Raw genomic sequence first — 16159 nt, 5'->3', positions numbered from 1 at the left:
AAATGTATAACGAATAGTTTCAGTTAATTTATGGTGGTAGGAAATATACTATAAATGTACATGGTTTGAGTTTCAAGGCATATCAATAATATGTTAGTTGTGTATATACACAATAACCACTAAAGAATTGGAAAAAAGAAAAAAAAGAGGAATACACTGACAGGGCATAGTGAAAGAGAAACGACATTTAAATTTAGGATGGCTTACGTGGAAAGGCAAAAGGTAAAATCTTTATGTATGGGAACAGCATGTTGACCAGTTTGCCTGGGATTCTTGTAAGTGAGTTAGAGGCAAGGGGCAAGGATGGATTTTTGAAAATAGAAAATGAGAAGTAGTGAAGAATTTTACCAAGGCTTTGGGTATTGAGAATGGCATATTTCAAGAAATTTTATCCAAAGGCATAAGAACTAAAAAGAGAAACGAAAAAGACCTTTTAAAGGAGGAATTGACAGGATTTGGCAACTTTAAAACTTGAATCATTCTTAAATCTCATATGGAAATTTTAAAGGGGCTTTGAAATTGGCATCTTTCCTATAACATTGTTAATAAAGAGAAATGCAAATAACATGAAATATGTCCACATTCTATTTAACTTTTTAGTGAATGGACAGCTTATATTTGCTTCATACTGTTCAAGTCACTAATAAATATCATCTTAATAGAACTATAACTTCTACTGTCTTTTTCTCCTTGTTCACATTTCTATAGTTCAGAAGCTGTTTAGAAGGCTGAATTATTGCTTGGTCAGTGACTATATCATTGACCCAGCCATAATAGCTATAGACAGAGTTACTATTACATTTGCATTAGCAATAAAATACATGGCTCATAATGATGACAATTTTGGATGATTTGCTTAATTTTTTAATTTCAAAATATTATGAGGGTACAAATGTTTTTGGTTACATGGATTGCTTCTATAGTCAGGGCTATAAGTGTGCCCATCATCCAGATAGTGTTCATTGAACCTGTTAGGTAGGTTTTCACCTATCCCCTTTTCCTCCCTCCCACCTGCTTGCTTTCCACTGAGTTTTACTTCCCTCTGTGTCTTGTGTGCCCACTGGTTAGTTCTAATTTAACAGCCGGTACATGTGGTGTTTCTTTTTCCATTCTTTAGATACTTCACTTAGGATAATAGTCTCCAGTTCCATCCAAATTGTTACAAAAGGCATTAATTCATCCTTTTATTGTGGCTGAGTAGTATTCCATGGTATACATATACCATATTTTGTTAATCCACTCATGAATTAATGGGCACATGGGTTGATTCCACATCTTTGCAGTTGTGAATTATGTTGCAATAAACATTCGAGTGCAGGTGTCTTTTTGATGAAATGACATCTTTTCCTTTCAGTAAATACCCAGCAGTGGGATTGCTGGATTGAATGGTAGGTCTACTTTCAGTTTTTTGAGGAATCTTCATACTGTTTTCCATGGAGGTTATAATAATTTCCAGTCCCATCAACAGTGTATGAGTGTTCCTTTCTCTCTGCATCCACACCAGCATCTATTGTTTTGGGGCTTTTTAATAAAAGCCATTCTAACAGGGGTAAGGTGATATTTCATTGTGGTTTTAATTTGCATTTCACTGTGATGTTGAGCATTTTTTCAAATGTTTATTGGCCATTAGTCTATCTTCTTTTGAAAAGCTTCTGTTCATGTCTTTTGCCCACTTTTTAATGGGGTGGTTTGTTTTTTTCTTGCTGATTTGTTTGAGTTCTTTACAACCCTGAATGTGCCTGATCTTGTGTGATCCTGAATTTGCTTATTTTTTTTCTATGTAGGTGTCCTAAGAAGCAGTGTCATCACTGCCAAGTAAATGTATATATGTCATCCCAGTGTTCATTACTCTGTGACACCTTCTTACCAAGAATATGATACAAAAGTTGCAGAGATCTGTTTTTTTTATTTTAATTTTATTTATTTATTTATTCTAGGATATTATGGGGGTACAAACATTTTGGTTACATGTTATGACTTTGCCACACCCAAACCATGATTTGAGACGTGCCTTTTCCCCCCTACAACGCTCACCGCGTCCGTTAGTTGTGAGTTGCAGAGATTTGATACAGGGATTTCACATAAATGACTGCAAATTTCCTCTTGTTCAATTTCCATGTTGATCTTCATGCTGTGTTCTGCCAGGTATATTTTTTGTAGGTTAGCTGGACCTAGGGTTAATATTCCCCAAGATCAACCCTGTCTATCCTAAATCCCCCAGCCCTTCTTCACTCTTGCCTGCCAAGGAACATCCATTGTAATGTCAACCTGTCACTAAGGTCTGACATAATCTGGATGCATTCTTAAATCTAGACCACAAAAAAGAAAAAAACCTTCAATAATATGCCTCACATGGGAGGGGCCCACCTGGCCCTGAGACTCCTAACTGTGCATCACTTATTGATTAGAAAGATTATAAAAATAAGTCTAAAAATCAAAAAAGAAAGTTCTAATTCTCCCTATACCAAAATTCAATCTAAATGATTTTTGGAATATGAAATATAATTATTTCACTACATTTTACGCTGTAATTTTTTTGTGAGCAAATATGCTTAAATCTTATGCTTAAATTAAGTGGTTTAATCTATGTTGCTTAAAACTTTGGCCCACTTTGTTGTTGTCCTTCTTCTTGTTTTAAAGATTACATTTTAGATGCATTATTGAGGTTACCCCATAATATCTGGGCCAGTTTATCTCAGCAGCACACATAAATCTGTTAATTTTCAGAGAGGGAGAGAGAGTGAGCTCTGTGATAGAAAGAGCAAGAATAGAAGTGGAAAAAGCACTGGGTAGAAAAGCGAGAAGGAGCTTACTTTAAATAAATCTTATTTAGACATAATTTTCCCAAATTTCTTTTGGCTGATGTATTTGTTAGTTACTACCCAAATTTTGTAATCTTCATATATATAATCCATTATTTAAAACTTCTAAATTATTTCTGTTTTAAAATATTTTTCTCCAATTTCCTATGACTATTGGCATCCGAGTTGATTTGAGGATTTTGATTTTGTTTTATATCTCTCTGAGAGTCCTGTCATAAAATGCTTATTAGCACTTGCTATGTTTTAAGTAGTAGCTCATAAAATAATCTCGGCACCATTCTGTGTCTGTGAGGGTTCATGGATTCTCCATGTGTTGAAATGCAGTTCACCCTTCCCAGATCCCAACCGGAATCTTACTGACTTCAGTCAGAGCTCCTCCACTGGGAACTGATTATTATTTCCTAGTAAATTCTTTTTTTTTTTCCTTTGGCTTTTTTTTTTATTTCAGCATATTATGGGGGTACAAAAGTTTAGGTTATGTATATTGCCCTTGCCCCCCCCAAATCAGAGCTTCAAGCATGTCCATCCCCTAGACAGTGCACATCGCACTCATTATGTATGTATACACCCATCGCCTCTCCCCCGACATCTGCCCTAGTAAATTCTTATGCTAGGATTTTCACGTATACTATGAGCATCAGTGAGACTGGGGATCATTGGTAACTATTTAGGATCAATAAAAAAGAAAAGTGCATTTGGTTACATTCTCAAATCCTAATTAGTATGTGTAATTTGGCAAACTTGTCAGTGAAAATTTCTTCCAGGATCATTATATCCACCTAGTAAACAACTGGAGCTCTCTTGCATTATTTATAGGTCTGGTCTTATTTCTAAGCACAATTAGGTCTCTTGGTAACTAGCTCTGACTCACATTATTCTTTTTCTTTTTCCTTTCTATATGATTCACACTCACTATTGCCATTTTTTCATAAAAGCATAGGAAAAAATGACTCATCTAATCACTCAATCAGATGAACATATTCTATCTCTAATGCTACCCAGACACTAGTGCAGTGGGATAAACCATGTTAATATTGTTCAATTTAATAAATAAGGTCTCAAGGCTCCTTGAACTCTTTGCTACATATAATCCAACAGCTTTCACTGCACTAAGGCATTGATCCTGTTCTGTTTCCTGTAATGAACTTCTGTGTGCACATTTTAGATCCAGCAATTTATTTCACTCTGATTATTCAAACAAAATGAGAACACGACCTTACATGCTGAAGGATAATCCACCAACCGATAGCACTCCCCCTTTCTGTGCAACCTGAATAATAAGGGAGTTTCATCCCTCTTAAGGAAATGAAGATGAGCAATTACATTCAGAATTCCATTAGATTTGCCTCAGAGCTGCATCCATAGCCTTCCATTATATACTCACATATGCATAACACATACATCCATGTCCTTTTAGCTCAACCGGTGCTATCTATTTCCTTTCGTTCCATAAACCTTTATTATTTGTCTCTTTAAAACAAACTAACATTAAGACATTTCAACTTAAAACTCAACTTACATTAAAACATTCTATTAATAGAATCGATCCTACTAATTCTACTTATTAATCTTTTTTATTTAAATTTATAGGTAGTTTCAAAGACACACAAAAACAGAGAGACTAATATAATGAGTAGTAGTAATGTAGTCATCACTGACTCAGCTTCGACAGTTTTTACTGTGTTGCTATTCTTGGTTATCTGCCACTCCCCACACACTAAAAAAGAATTTTGCTGGAGTATTTTAAAGCAACTCCCAGATAAGACATATATCATACATAAATATTTGATTATTTTAATATAACAATAGTATTATTATCACACCAAACAAAATTAATAATTCTTTCATATTGTCTGATGTTCTGACCATTTTTAATTTTCCTCTATTTTCTCAAAAATGTGTGTACAATTAATTAGTTCATTCAAATTAGGGTTTGAAAAGTTCTGCACGTTGCATTCGATTAGTGTATTTCTTAGGTCACTTTTAATCTAACAACAGTTCTAGCTCCCTTTTCATAGTATTTATTTGTTGAAGAAACTGTCTTTCTTATTTATCTTTATAGCATTTCCTCAATATTGACAGGTCAAGCTTGCTTAACTTGATTCATACGTAACCCACAAGTTAGTCATATAAACTTCTTCCAGGCTTTCAGCCTGCTGGGAACAGCCTGTCCTATGCCATTAAATAAAAATTATTGTGCCTTAAATAAAATAAAATTATAAATGAAATAAATGGATATAATCAACACAGAGTTAAATATGAAATTTTACTTTAAAATAATTATTTTGATTTTTGCTGATCTCACTAAGAAGGTTTCACAGTTAATTATCCATAGGGCAACATGATTTTTGAGACACCTTGCTAACATGGGCTCAGCTCAAAGGAGAACTGTGTGATCATTAGATACAAGACATACATGCTTCACCTATAAATACAGATACAATTGTCTGGGTATATGTAGCTTTCCAGTGTGCTATGAAACTATGCTTAGTGTGATCCATCTTTTCTACAGTTAAAACCACCTTGTTTTCAATGTCTTAGAAATGACTTTTAAGATTTATAAAGTTGAGAGACCAGATGGTTTCCTTTCCAAACATTTATATTTTCCTCACCCTAATAGCAGGAAGTTCATTTCAAGATTGCATTTCTGTGTTTGAATTGTTGTGTTTCCTCTAAGTCAGAATGCAAACAAGTTGAGATGTATGATAAATTTTCAATATATTGTACAAATGGTGCTGTTGCTACTTGTTTGGATAACATTGTATGAGTAATTCTTCCCAAAAGTACACTGTCTAAAAACCTCAGATAAGGGGAGTGGAGTGCTGAGTTGGGTTCTGAGAATAGTTAGGGGAATTTTACACCTTTGTTTTCTTTTCAACTAGCTGAACCACTTAAGATTTTATGTAGTGTCTCCAGGAGCACGACAACCCTATCAAAAAGTGGCCAAAGGACATGAATAGAAATTTTTCAAAAGAAGATATAAAAATGGCTAACAAACATATGAAAAAATGTTCAACATCTCTAATCATCAGGGAAATGCAAATCAAAACCACAATGAGATACCACTTAACTCCAGTGAGAATGGCCTTTATCAAAAAGTCGCAAAACAATACATGTTGGCGTGGATGTGGAGAGACAGGAACACTCATACACTGCTGGTGGGGCTGTAAACTAATGCAACCCCTATGGAAAACAATATGGAGATACCTTAAACAGATTCAAGTAGACCTACCATTCGATCCAGCAATCTCATTATTGGGCATCTACCCAGAAGAACAAAAGTCATTCTATAAAAAAGACACCTGTACCCAAATGTTTATAGAAGCACAATTCACAATTGCAAAGATGTGGAAACAACCCAAGTGCCCATCAATTCACGAATGGATTAGTAAATTGTGGTATATGTATACCATGGAGTATTACTCAGCTATAAGAAATAACGGTGATACGACATCTCTTTGGTTCTCCTGGAGAGAGTTGGAACCCATTATATTAAGTGAAGTATCCCAAGAATGGAAAAACAAGCATCACATGTACTCACCAGAAAATTGGTTTCCCTGATCATCACCTAAATAAATGCACATTGGGGAATGATACCAACTGGATATCAGACTGAGGCAGGGGGTTAGGGGAGGGGATGGGTGTATGCCTACATGATGAGTGTGTTGCGCACCGTCTGGGAAATGGTCATGCTTGAAGGTGCTGACTCGGGGAAGTAGGGGGTGGGGGGAGGGGATGGAGGTATGACTACATGGTGAGTGCCAGGTGCACTGTCTGGGGAATGGACACGCTTGAGGCTCTGACTCAGGGGGATGGATGGTACATGGGCAATATATATAACCTGAGCTTTTGCACCCCCATAATAAGCCGAAATAAAAAAAAAAAAAAGATTTTATGTAGTGCATGTATATGGGGAAAAGGGATTATGGGTTATGCGAATAGTATAGATCTGCACAACATAAGTTAACTTGTTTCTAGAATTATGTTGGTAATAGAGTTATTTTATTTTTTATTTTTGGTGTCATTTAAGGGGATGATAGTTAGAACAATTCTGAAATAAAATTTGTAAGAAAGACCCTTAATGAGAAACCTAAGGTAATTTCACTTAATTTCTCAAAAGATTTATATTCAGGTCTCTGGTTCAGGAAACTAAATTGGATGAAAAGGTGAAAGTAGTCTTATTTAAAAGAATCCAAATTTGGTTTTATAACTTTCGATGTTTTTAGTTATAAATAGTACAACCCTCTTCACAGCTTAAGATTCTAATATGTTCAAATCTCTTATTTTCCAAATTAATTATTCTCAAGGCTCCTATGTATCCTGATTAGTAATAAAGTCTAATATCTTCCTCTTTATCAATCCTTCCTCATGAGCAGCCTTGGGGCAACTTTGCCCAAGAATCTTCAGCACTTGCTAAGTTTTAAGTGTTTAAGAAGTCAATCCCATTTCCAAATGGCAGGTGTAGAAAGAACTGCAAAATCACATCAGCTCATTAGTATCCTGCATCATGGGGATTCCTCGTATACCATGCTACAAATGATGTTCTTCCAAACTATATGAATGCTCTTTTTTTTAATTATTCCCTAGACAAGTCCCTATGATGCCCTCTCTTTGAACTCCAAGTGTGGATCTCTTTTAGTTTATAACCACACACTCATCCATTATTTCCAAAGCTTCTCGTGGTGCCAGGGTGACTCGGTATGAAAGGACTTTCTATCTTAGCCACAAGTGTCTGCTAGAACTTTCCCTATGTCTTGAATACTCATGCTAGTGGGTCTCAAACTTGAATGTGCATAAGGATCACCTGAACAGCTTGAAAAACATGCATATTCCTTGCTTAACAGAGATCTCATTCTGGAACTCTGGATCAGTCCAGTAATCTTCACATTCAATAACATCCCTGGTATTTCTGATGCTCCTAAAAATACATTATCTACTAGAGCAGTGGTTCTCATATAGCCGGCATATGTGAATCATCAGAGAGCTTAAAAAAGACACTAATGTGCAGGACCCTAACCTCAACCAAGGAAATAAGAACATTTGAGTTTAGCAATGGCATAGGTATGTTCCAAAAGCTATCCAGGTGATTATGATCTGCAATCAGACATGAGAACTACAACCTTAGACAGTTATGATAAACAACAGAGCTCCAGACAACTCCTGCAAGTGGTAAAGTTCTCTTTGGGTCACTTAATGTTTTTTTCTATCATTTAATCCTCATCAAAGCCACCACTGTCCACCCTACCAGGTTTTCATATTTGTAAAATTCAGGGGCCCCTGCATTTTTCATACCAATTGGCACTTGCAAAGTTGTGTGCACTAAACGAAAAAACATATAGCTAAGAAAAATGTGAGTACTTATCACATTGAACAGTTAAAATAAACCTTTTATGTAATTCTTCCTGAAGCAGTTGTGTCAAGCTGTATTCAACTACACAGAGAAAGTCTTCCCTTTCTGAAATCATTAGTTATGTCCTTTTACACACCCCATTACACAGTCCGGCACTGCTGGGCATTGGGTTTAAGTACACAGAGCCAAAGAGTGTTGTCTACCCTGGGGCCCTCTGTGTGCTCACAGTAATCTAAGGTAAAAATTGTCAGGCTCCTTCAGCTCGATTTCGTGATGATGGAGTCCTGAACAGGGCGGAGATCAGCAGCTGTTTCAGCCCAGACGCTAAATCTGAAAAAGTCATGTAAAGCAATCTGGGTGAGGTCATTTAAGGTAACTCAGTGAAGACTTAACTTTAGGATTAAAGTTTAAATGTTGCATCTGCTTCCTCAATTAATAAATGACTTATTTTTAAAACTAATGGGGGAAAATGGCAGAAGGAGAAAGGGGACTTTAAACATACTTGCTCTTTTTTCTTTAAGATCTGTTACCTTAAAGCAATTTTTCTATGTTTAAAAAGGAATAAAATTATTTATTGTTTTAAATAATTTGGTAGAATAATATCTTGGGAGAAATAATAAATATGAATTGAAATTATTTAATTGTATTTTTAGAGTCCACGTGTGATTAAGGAAATGTTAATTATAATATGATAAGTTAAGATTATTAAATATTTTCTTTTCATTTTTAAATTTAAGGTTAATGTTTGTGCATGTGAAGAACTTGTAGACAGAAGGGGTAAAGGACTTAGTACCCCATCCATTAACCATTCCAAAGCCATCCGAATAAACTTCCTATGTAAGAATAATAATAACCAAAAAACATGCTTATTGTGCCAAAGCAGTTTCAAGACAAGTTCCATAACCACTCCTCCTACCCCAACCTAACAGCCAATTTACTGCCTCTAAGACCCTTCTACATAGAAATTCTGTAGTGTCCAATTATACAAAACATTAGAGGTACCTGACATCTCCCAGTGCCTCTATGAATATCTTGTGTTCAATATAAACTGTTCTCAGAACTCATGTATGATTTATTTTTCTCCTTAAAATTTCATTTCTAAATATATCCCACATGTGACATAAATGGAAATCCTTAATATATATAAAAAACTTACCAACTGCTAAGTGTGCATGTATCTGTATATGTGCACTTTTCCTTGCCACAAAAACACTGAAGATTATATTATTAAGAAACTTACAATACCAATTTAGTATCTACTGTGATTATTGGAAACATTCCTACCAGATTTCTACTGTAAACGAGGAATTAGAAGAGGATCTCTCTGACTGCCTGAGCAAATGCTAGGTAAACTTCTAAGTTACAGAGTATTTAGACCTTTGGATTTGTTATAAACAGTTTTATGCTTTTCTTTTAGCCATTACTTGTCGCAAGCAAGATGGAAGCCAGGCTGGCATCCATGAGTGCCTCCAGTATGCAGGCCCCGTGCCAGCGCTTACCCAAGCCTGCCAGATCCCCTGCCAAGATGACTGTCAACTGACCAGCTGGTCCAAGTTTTCTTCATGCAATGGAGACTGTGGTGCAGTTAGGACCAGAAAGCGCACTATTGTTGGTAAGAATAATTGGGATGCCAAAGCCAACACAAGTCAGACTGAGAAAGTTCTGACAATGTATTTGAAAAACGCAGGGAAATGCCTTATTGTTACTATACTTTATATCTAATATGTCAATGGATTCGGATGTGTATTTCAACATATGTTGGCAGTGATAGATAAAAGCATCATGTACTTTCAGTAGAAAGAAAAAGCAGCCTTGAGGATTCAATCTGACCCCCTATACAATACAAGGTAGATTATTTTTTGGTTTAAACATGTTCTTTTAGTGGACTGCCTACAGTCCCGTGCTGTAAAGCACTTGGAACAAAGATTTGGTGAGACAAGAGAAAAAGTTGTCACTTCATTTGCTTAACCCATTCTCACTGTCAGAGCCACAGATTATCCTTCATCTCCTAGAAGAAGAAATATAACATTAATTCTGTATCTGGAAACTGAGTTTTAAAAGGCAGTCAATGACAAGAAGCAGGGATATGAGCAAGAGCAGGAGCCAGCATCCTTAACTAAAAAGCCTGGTACATTCAAAATATTGTCAGTGCAAAAGAAACCTAAAAATATCAGTGTTAGTAGACTATTCAGAATTTAAGTTATAAAAATGAGCCACCTGTATAATAAAGACTATTGAAAACTACATAATGCAGCTTATGAAAGTTAGAGATAAATATATGTAACTAATTATATGTAATGTAATTAAAGAGTATATAACATATAATATATATGACACATAATATAATAAAGATAATACAAATATATATGATATAATTAAAATAAATGTATATTTTTCGAGCACATTTACAATTGTTAGACAACAGAGGATTTTTAAAGGGAATTTATTTAGATTTATATTCAAGCCTTTTAAATATTTTATTCTGATATTAAATATCTTCATTTTGAATAGTATTATTTCCTACATTAATCACCAAGTGTATCAAAATGCTTACTCTTCAGAAATACTGAAAGATGTAAAATCATAATCAGAAAAGTAAATCCAAAAATCTCATCTTTTGAGTTATAATCCTATATAACTATACCATCTATTTGGAATTAGCAAAAAAGATGTAGTCCAATGTGATGGCTCTCTCTCCATCTCATTTTTTTGTACATGTCATAAAAAAGAGGTTTATACAGTTACCTTAAATTCCCCAGTAAGTAAAACCCATGATCATTTCAGAGGATTTTAATTATTTTGGAGACTATAAAATTTAACACAAAAGTTAATGCCTTATACAAAATAGACTATTTTTAAATGAAAAAATAAGACAAATTTTACTATGCAAAGCACCCAATGTCAACAAGATCCTATATATTTAATAGAAAACACTGTGGCGTGAGAAAGTAGCATTTATTTATAAGCTACTGTAAAATATCATTAAAAATGGGGAAACTTAGAAAAGTAGAAAATTTAGGGAAGCTTGAAATTAATAATGGTATTTTCCAATGTAAATTGTCTGGTGGTTTCTCTTCCACAGGAAAAAGTAAAAAGAAGGAAAAATGTAAAAATTCCCATTTGTACCCCCTGATTGAGACTCAGTATTGTCCTTGTGACAAATACAATGCACAGCCTGTGGGGAACTGGTCAGACTGTATTTTACCAGAAGGGAAAGTGGAAGTGTTACTGGGAATGAAAGTACAAGGAGACATCAAGGAATGTGGACAAGGATACCGTTACCAAGCAATGGCATGCTACGATCAAAACGGCAGGCTTGTGGAGACATCCAGATGTAACAGCCATGGTAATCCAATTTTTCTTCATTGTTACATATTTGCTATCTTTGGGAGTGAAAGTGAAATACACATGTATCATAGTAGAGAGGAAGTGAAGGTTTACAGAAGTTTGTTCTAAATTGACACTGGAACATCACACTAAGCATATATCATTTATGTATAACAGGACATTTGATGGCATTGTTTTATCTTCCAGAAGTTGGCAATTAAGTTTCAAGATAGTGACAGCAAAAATAGTGTCAGAAACCTCCCTTGGGCCTTACCAAGATCCCATTCATTCAGTAGACCCAATGATCCCCAGTAAGTCTGTATACAGAAAAGGAATGAGGAGGAGATAAGATCTAAATTCAATTTGACATTAAGGTTTTAAATTAGACAGATTTTTAACAACCAAACTGGTAAGCTTTACAGTGTACCCAAAATGTCATTAAGTAGCAGAAAAGAAAGGTGGAAAGTAGTAATTAGTGAAAACTCAAACATCTGTTTATTCTCCATTGAGTTGAGATTGGCAAAAAAAAAAAAAATATATATATATATATATATATATATATATACACATACTCCTAGAAAACTGTGCCCATTTGTTTTATAAACTTACAAAGCAGTGATAATTGAGCTGCCAAAAGTTTGTGAACAGGGACCATCTTTGATCAGAGTATGTACTGAACTCCTTAGTTCATAAGCTTAATGTAGCTGTTGTTAAATGATATGTCTCCATTATAATTTTATTTTAATGCATGTGTCTTTTTATAATGGAATGGGATCAGTTTACAGTGGGCCAGCCTGAATCACAGAAGTCACATATTTGCAAATACTGTTCGAAGATCTACCGTCTTGATAGAGGTGACCAAAGAAAGATGAGTTAAATTGCTAGGATCAAGGAACATGGCAGTTACCCTCCAACCTTGCTGAAATAACTTCTGCTCTTGTAACTGTGCTGCTCCAGTTTTATTATAAGGTTCAGAAAACAACACAAACTAATAAAGCCATCTCACATTTATAAACCATCAAGATATCATGGTAACACATTTATTGAAATCTCTTAAACATCTCCTACAAGGAAGCTTCTGAAACCCTTTTTTTTTCCTTATCTCACAATTCCTATTTTATCAAAGCCTAGTGATATGGAAAGAAATGATAAATGTTTGAGGTGATGGATATTCCAGTTACCCTGATTTGATCATTACACATTGTGTGTCTTTATGAAAATATCTATCACATGTCTCCCATAAGTATAAAAAAATTACCATCTTAACCATCTTTAAGTATACTGTTCAGTAGTGTTAAGTACATTCACATTGTTAGGCAATCAATCTACAGATCCATTTTCTAAATAAATTTTATTGTGTATATTTAAAGTAAAAACAAAAAGTCTAGTGATACGAACTCCAAAGAATCCACAATATTTAAGCTCTAGATGTATTTTTATATGTGCATTGCTAAGTTGAAGATTATTCCATTCACATAGAACAATAACTATAAAAGAAAAAAGGGTTTAGTATTTATAATAGATATACTTTGAGAAACATCTCTAAGAGTAACTGAATTATTTTATTCTCTACATTAAATATTAATAACATAGGTCTTAAAATTAGATACCAAGAAAAACGTAAATACCTTTCCTATTTTGAGGTGATAATGTAGAAAATCATAATTAGTCATTAAAATATAAATTGAAGATCACTTTAAAAATGTGTTTAACTTGGAATACAGCATATAACTGTCTGCTCACATTTTAGCTTGTTATGCATAGTGAATCACTAAGGTAATCATTTGTTTTTAACATTACCTGTGAGCTTCCAGAATAACTTTCATATATTCTCACTTTTACTCTGGTCTGTTAATTAGATGCATGAGAGCTTCAGTAAGCCACTTCACAGTCAAACTTATTTTTAGAAAAAACTTTTAAAATATTCTGCAACTCTCACAAAAATGTTTGATTACTTAAAAAAAGTAAAAGAACAAAAATAGTTGAAATTGGCCAAAGACAGTATACGTCTTACCTAGCATTGTCAATTCAAAGCATGAAGAAAGCAGTACTGTATTCTAGAGAAAGGCACATACAGAAAAAAAGATAGGTCCCTGATGGCATTGAACTTCACAATGATTGTGAAAGGATCTAAAAAAAGATCCTTAACTAAGTGAACCGTTCCAGCTTAGTTCTTTGGTATGTCCTACATCATTCCTGTCTCTTTCAAGCTGATCTATGATGAGATGTCCAATGGGTTATTTTAGTGTTTGCTAACTATATTTACTCAAAGTCTGAGCAAATTGGATCTCTATTGCCTGATTTCTTTGGAAATTACTACTTTCCTTAAATATGTTCTGTAAATTCTGATGGTGTTTGTGGAATGTTATAACTTTGCCTACTCTATCCTAGCCATGCCCTAAATTGCAATCATTATGACAACCACTTTCCCTTAGCCAAATCAACTTTCTAAATGGATGAGTTTCAAGTGGCTTTGGAAAAAGTCTCTTCCTACTTTCAATTTAAACATAAAATTGATCTTCATATGTGTACAGTGCAATGACACTAATCCCCTATTCAATATTGGCCTTAGGGCATTTCTGTTTAATCATTTTGTACATCTGTGGATAATGTTATCAGTTATTATACTGATAAAGCAGTTTGACTTTCACCCATTTATAAGATTTTAGATTATTTCTCAAGTGGTCACATTTTTTTAGGGTCTTAAACTCGGGGTACAATTCTATTATGTTTGAACTTCCTCATGATAATAGACTGTGTGCTGAAAAGTGATATAACTATACTCCTAAAATCATATCTTTAAAGTATACCTTGGGAGCAACATAAATGTTCATTTCTCCTGATACATGGTATTAAATAGAGTTACTGCACAAATGTTGATGATATATAAACATATTTTTGGCATTTAGGTGTCCTAAAAACATAATACAGATTATATATATTTACTTTTGGTATTAAATCTTGGATGGTGTCACAATAGCCACAAATTTTAAATCACGAAAAAATCAAATCACACTGCTAGATTCCTCTAAGATCTCAATTGATTGTTTGACTAGAAATTTATTGAGTGCCTAACTACACAGTCCTAAATACTTCTCAACTTAATCACTTTCAAAATTTCACAAAACAAGGGGTAGAATTTTGGGGACTTTTTTTTTTAATCATATCATTTAACCTTGGTATTTTAAAGAATCTTAGAAGTAACCTAGCTTATGCAAGGTACACGTATACAAGATTTCCATTTAAAGGTGAGGGATAGAATTTTGTTGTGCCACCCTCCAACCTGACCCAGCATTCCCAAATCCCCTTCTCCTCCTCTACTTTTTGTATTTCTAAAGCATGTCTCACCCTATAACATGCCACATAATTTACTTAATTGTTATGTTTATTATTTATATTTTATCTCCCATGGCAAGGATTGATGGGAATGTTAGACTATTTTACTCACTGATGTATCCTAAGCAACTAGATAGTAGCTTCTCAATAGAATTTATAGAATGAATGGATGAGTGAAAAACTAGAGAGAATTTTTTTCCATATAAAGAGTTGTGCCCTGCAGGGATTGCAGTTGATCCACAGTCAGGCTCAAGCACTTTATGTTTTCCAGACAGTGTCCTTCCCTCTGTATCACATTTCTGAGAAATAATCAAAGAGATCATTCAGAATAAATAAGATTTTTAGAACAAGTAAGAGCTACACATGCCACAGACTTTCTATATGATACTGGTCAAGTATTCATATTTCTCTCTACCTACCAAAGGGGAGGAGAAATAATAGTCACACACCCATACCACTGAATTAAAGCAGTAATATCTACATTGGAAGGTCTCTTTTGTTGCCATTTAAAGCTTCCTGTTCAGACTTGCCTGATTTCTAAAACACTGAATTTGGACAACAGCTTAACTATTTGGTTCATATTAGTAATTATGACAATTTACATTTTCCCAAACTGTGTTTACAACTTTAATTGGGAGTTTGGGATATATATTTAATTTTCTTTGTTTCCACTTATCCTTCCTTGGGAAAATAAGGAATAACATCTCTATTTGATTTATCTGAAAAGGACACTTTGAAGGTGAATTGGATAAAGTGTAAAAGCAGCAGACACTCCAGTCTTGAGCTCTATGAGTTCCATAATTCCTTCCAGACACTTCTCTTCAATCTTTACCTTCAGGAAATTTGTCTTTGCTATTTCACATAGGCAGTTTAAGCCATAATGCACTGTCAATAAATATTCTAAAATTGAACTCAATTATATTGTGATGCTTTATCGTCTATTACTATCAAGTAAGCAGAAAGGCTTATCTGATGATTTTTCCTCCTGAGCCCACATTGTTTAATATGCATAGCTATCCTATTGCCTAGAAGGAAAATATTGCTGTCAATACTTATCAAATACTTGCCAACAGTGAGAGACCATGAGGAAACTCAAGAATGAGTTATTAGGTTAAATTATTTTTCACCAAATGTTTTCCTAAATGTGCAGATAACAAATATTTTAGACTTTATTGGCCAAAAAGTCTCTGTTGCAACTACTCAACTCTGTAGTTAGAGCATGAAAACAGCTGTAGACAATATATGAGCAAATGGACACAGCTGTGTTCTAGTAAAACCTTATTGACAAAAACAGGCTGCCATCCTGGGCCATTGTTGGCATCGG

The 16159-nt window shown here is 34.3% G+C and overlaps 1 protein-coding gene across 1 annotated transcript in view; it reads left to right on the top strand.

Moving 5' to 3' along the window:
• THSD7A (thrombospondin type 1 domain containing 7A) overlaps positions 1 to 16159 on the top strand; it is a 226359-nt gene that overhangs the window by 165641 nt on the left and 44559 nt on the right. The window contains 2 exon segments of the mRNA XM_045564151.1: positions 9590 to 9784; positions 11255 to 11518. Of these exon segments, the coding sequence (XP_045420107.1) occupies positions 9590 to 9784; positions 11255 to 11518 (459 nt within the window).

Source organism: Lemur catta, chromosome 11 (genome assembly GCF_020740605.2).
Source record: "Lemur catta isolate mLemCat1 chromosome 11, mLemCat1.pri, whole genome shotgun sequence".
Taxonomy (NCBI): Eukaryota; Metazoa; Chordata; class Mammalia; order Primates; family Lemuridae; genus Lemur; species Lemur catta.
This window is presented reverse-complemented; position numbering and strand designations above follow the sequence as displayed.